This window comes from Otolemur garnettii, unplaced genomic scaffold (assembly GCF_000181295.1).
Source record: "Otolemur garnettii isolate 467f Iridium unplaced genomic scaffold, OtoGar3 scaffold00050, whole genome shotgun sequence".
Taxonomy (NCBI): domain Eukaryota; kingdom Metazoa; phylum Chordata; class Mammalia; order Primates; family Galagidae; genus Otolemur; species Otolemur garnettii.
The window spans coordinates 9,110,758-9,115,611 of NW_003852445.1; the positions used below are offsets into that span (position 1 = coordinate 9,110,758).

Genomic DNA, 4,854 nt, shown 5'->3' on the forward strand with positions numbered 1-4,854 from the left:
AGGTTGGACACCCAATGGTACATACCATAGTCAGAAAATAAAAAATCAGAAATAATTGGTGAACGTGAGAAAACACAAAAGTAACAAATAAAAATATAATGAATGTTAAGTTTTAAGGAGCTTCAATCCTTCAAAAACAAAGGAAGGCATTTTTAAAATATGCAGCTTGTTTAACTTGTCAAAACAAGATCAAAATATAGGTGAGGAAAAGACTATACCTAACAAAAGAATAAAAATAGCCAACAGGCTGTCAGGCTAATCCAAAGACAAAAATCTGCTATCCCTAACAACTGCTCTTACCTAGCAAACCAATCTCACAAGAACAGCCAACATATCAGAGTAGATTTTATTTAAATCAAATGTAAGCCATTAGTCAGGAGATTGAATTTTAATGGACACAGTGTCTTCTTCATAAAAGTTCTATTTGCTGGTGAATGTGAGACACTCTCATGACACTTTCATCTGCAGTATCATAAAAAGTATGCACAGACCTATTTTTTTGCTAATGACACTCCCACCAGAATGTGAGGTCAAAAATGAAAGGTAATTTTTCTATCTCTTCCATACTATCTGAAACAGCCAGGGTCAGAACTAAAAGGAAGCTCTTCTTTAATACAATGGCTTTCCCACTAGACAAACTGGTTTTGTCCTACATAATCCCTATTTCCTGGTATTATCTCTGAGCTTCCTCTTCCAGGGTGGTAAAATACTCCTTATGTAAATAAAAGATCTACTGAATGTATTTGTTCAGAGCCAATGGTCTAACAAACCTACGTCAAGTTTTCAGTAAACATCCAACAACCTTTAAAACTTCACGGAGGGTTTCACAAGAGGAAAATCAGTGGTATCTCTATGACTCAGAACAGATTAAACCACCACACAGGCAATTAACCAACATAATTAGAATCATGCAACACATAACGTTTCAGTCAACAATAAACAGCAAATATACAATGGTGGTCCCATAAGATTATAATACTGTATTTTTACTCTCCCTTTTCCATTTTTACATATGTGTAGACACACAAATACTTATCACTGTGTTACAAATGCCTACAGTATTTGGCACAGTAATGCTGTACAGCTTTGTAGCCTAGGGAACACCCTGCTACACCATCTAGATTTATGTAAGTACACTCCATGTTTGCACAATGATGAACTCTATCCCCATCACTAAGCCACACAACTGTAAACGTAATTCAGCTGAGATGTGACTGTATGTATACTCAATATACTACATGTAAGAGTACACTCCATGTTTGCACAATGATGAACTCTATCCCCATCACTAAGCCACACAACTGTAAACGTAATTCAGCTGAGATGTGACTGTATGTATACTCAATATACTACATGTAAGAGTACACTCCATGTTTGCACAATGATGAACTCTATCCCCATCACTAAGCCACACAACTGTAAACGTAATTCAGCCGAGATGTGACTGTATGTATACTCAATATACTACATGTAAGAGTACGCTAGTGTATATAACATATAGTATACATAATGTATATATCTACGTGTATATTTATATACAGTGTGTATATATACATAAACACCAGAAAAACAAGGAAGAAAATAAAGTTCACACAAGTATACTGAAAATTATTCAGTGAAAGGACCTTAGTTATACTAAATATGTTTATACCTAGATAGTGTCTATTAAATTTCAGAACTTAAAAAAATAATGCAAGTAGCCCATCAGAAGTAGAAAACAGGTTAATTTAAAAGTTTACCAAAGAAATTCAAACAAAAGTTTATGAAAGTCAAAAAATCAGAATTTAATTACATAGAAATGTAATTCAAAAACTTACATTTCAGAAATATAGAGGTATTTCTGAAGAGGATCTTTCCAAAACTAAAATAATTTTTCCCCTGAAAAGATAAAGGATAGATAATTGGCATTATTAGACCACTTTAATTCCCAAAGCAAACTGTAACTAGCTAAATTTGTAAAACGTTCATATTATGTTTTCTTAACCAAGAAAATACATCAACACCCTTCCTTTCAGTAAAGTTTAACCATATCCAAACTGCAGGATTTTTCTGCTTAGCATGGAGACATGATTTTCTTCCCAGAGGCCATGAACTAGACTCTAGAAGTGAGGCTGCCAGAAATTCCAATTTAACTTAAAATCTTCATAGGATATACTCCTTAATCTGTTCATTCCTATTACTAATCACTGCCCAGAATCACCAATTGTTTTTTAAATAAACTATGTTATGAGCAGACAGCCAGAGTTTTATTTTTAAATCTAAAAAGACTTAACTATTGATCAACTTAGTAACAAGTAAAAAGTTAAAACTGAAAACATTAGGATCTTCACCAAATGAATAAAAGCTATAATGCTTGCCATGTGAAAGCCCAAATAAGGTTTGGGCATTATAATCACTGAGCAGAGCAGAATGAATACCTCTTATTTAAATGTAGTTTAAAAGGGGAGGGGGGAAGAGTAGAAAGAGTCAGCCTATTTAATTATCCAAATGAATGACTAGACTTACCATATTATACTTTACCTTGCTACTTCTTCCATTTTAACCATTCCCATTTTGAAATGCATTTTTAAAATCTCTATGCTTCCTAATCACTCAGCAAAGACTAATTTCTTCAAAGCGATATAAACCATCTCGTAAGTAGATGGTTTTACCCAGAACAAAAAAAGTACAGAGGAAAAAAAAAAAGAAATGAAGATGCCTACTACATACCCCTCTCAATAACCCAGGGACATTAGATCATGAAATTTAATCCGAAAGATAAACTACTCTCCGTCTATATATTAAGTTCACATATTTCTAAAATCAGGTACTAAAAAGTTCTGTTACTTTTCTGATGAGACGCCACTCCTCTCCCTCCCGTTGCTGAAGCGGCCCTGACAGTCCAGCTAGCCTATCCATGCCGCTAGGCTTTCCACTCCAGGGAGGTGAGTCCTAGTCCGCCACTGACACAAACCATCCCAGCAACCCCACCCCTTAGGAAGCAACTTTTGCGGAACATTCATGGACCCCTACGGCCGCCGTAGCCCCACCCCTTGCTCCTCCGGGTTTAGTCGCTGCTCAAGTAAGCACTCACCGATGGTATCGGAATGTGCCACTTGGACCGGTCGGCAGCAGACACGGGTGCCGGTCCTGCACCGAAAAGCGACAATGGGGGCGGCTGAGCCACCAGAAGCAGAAGAATGATAGGTAACACCTGAAGCCACGCAACCGCCGCCATCTTCACAGCCCTGGAGCGCCTACCGATAGCATTTCACCTTCTTCCGGTTCGCCCCGCCCTCTTCCGGCTCTGCTCTAGGGGCGGGATTACCAGGTCTTCGAAACCTCGCGAGGTTTGTTTGCTGCGCTACCCAGAAGCCCCTCCCTCAGACTGTGGTCCGTTCATTCTACTGCGGACCTACTACGCAGGCGTCATCCAGTTAGTACCCGGTCAGCAGGGTTAGTTTAGGGTGATCAGATTATACCTAACTTCAGTTTTCTCTTTCCTGGCCCTTAAAGGGTTTGTTGACCAAGCAAGCACCTTGTGCTGCGTTTAGATGTCTCCTCCCGCTTTCTCCAGCCCTTCATCCCTTCTAAGTCAAAGTCAGACGCTGGGACCGCAAGTCTGGTAAAGCCGTAGATGTGGCTGCCGGATTGGCGTCTAGTAGTGGGTTCTCGGGCTTGGGAAGGTGTTTAAGCAAAGGCTGAAATTTGGTGGTGATGGAGTACAAGTGATTCCTACACTGGGTGGTGTAATAAATAGCTTTCAAAATCATTTTCTACCCCTGAAAAGTACGTGGATGCTGCAGTAGGATCTGGCCAGAGACATCCTCCAGCAAAGACCCAATCGCAACTTCCCACTCAAAACTAAAAATAGGGAGAGTGTGGGTCAGTTTTCAAAATCTGTGGCGTCACCGTCACGGAGATAAACCTACAAATGCTTCGGCCCAATCAACGTGACTGCCTCGGTACTTCTGGTTCTCACGCTATTGACTTTTGTCCTCTGGAGCACACATGCTCTCACCGCTGCTAAGACAGTTTCGGTTCCAAATAAAAGCATGTTCCACATCAGACACCCATAATCAAGAAAAATTTGCCAAATAAATCATCGTAGAAACGCTAGTTTGGGCCTGGAAATTTCCAGGAGCAAGAGTCAAGATTAGTCACTCCATAACGATCTGGAGGAGACTGCTTTTCTCAGACATTTGAGAGTGGTGAAGTGCTGGCCGAAGGGTTTTTGAAGAGACCGCCCTCCGCCTTGGCCTGAGTCCTGGTAACCGGTCGGAGTGACTGAAAGCCATGGAAGCAGCTCAAAAAGAGGAAATCAGGTAAAGACCCAGGGCTCCTGCAGCGCCTGACCCCAAGCCCACAGAGGCAGGGGATAGCTCTGGAAAGTACCTAACATTTCCGGCTTTGAAGTTTTCTGTTGTTATTTTTTTTTTATTCCACTTTTTATTTAAATGTTTGGTGTTTGTGCACTTTTCCTTTTTTCTCATTTCTGCAGAGAGTTAGTTGATATTAATAGCCCCTCGAAAGTACTTTGAGGATGGTTAAAGAACATCAGCAATGGAAAAGTTGTGATCAGAGCTCTAATGCATCAGTTTCAAGCATGTTACTTTCCAAATTCAGCTATCCTCACCTCTTTCTATATCATTTTCAGAGCTCGTTCTGTAAAGCTAGAAAGAGGAGACTACAAATTTCTCTATCTTTGCGCACTCAAAGGAAACAGTGACAAAGACTGAGTCCAGGAAAGATAAAGAATTTTTTAGTATGGTTAAATGTATCTACCTGGGCTTTTATAGTATTTGCAAATTTGTGTTTATTCTTTTCTTCCTACTTAACCATGAATACACTTATTATAGATGTATTCAGCCACAC

The 4,854-nt window shown here is 39.6% G+C and overlaps 2 protein-coding genes across 2 annotated transcripts in view; one reads left to right on the forward strand and one right to left on the reverse strand.

Annotated features, from left to right (window-relative positions):
- Window positions 1–3,249, reverse strand: part of TMEM87A (transmembrane protein 87A) — a 57,159-nt gene extending 53,910 nt beyond the window's left edge. Inside the window, exons 1-2 of the mRNA XM_023514257.1 lie at window positions 3,074–3,249; window positions 1,818–1,878 (exon numbers count right to left, since the gene is read on the reverse strand). Coding sequence (XP_023370025.1) covers window positions 1,818–1,878; window positions 3,074–3,217 — 205 coding nt within the window. The 5' untranslated portion in view covers window positions 3,218–3,249. The remainder of the gene's footprint in view (window positions 1–1,817; window positions 1,879–3,073) is intronic.
- A 169-nt stretch (window positions 3,250–3,418) lies between these two features.
- The window catches only part of GANC (glucosidase alpha, neutral C), a 60,657-nt gene continuing 59,221 nt past the window's right edge, over window positions 3,419–4,854 (forward strand). The window contains exon 1 of the mRNA XM_003791756.3: window positions 3,419–4,304. Coding sequence (XP_003791804.1) covers window positions 4,276–4,304 — 29 coding nt within the window. The 5' untranslated portion in view covers window positions 3,419–4,275. The remainder of the gene's footprint in view (window positions 4,305–4,854) is intronic.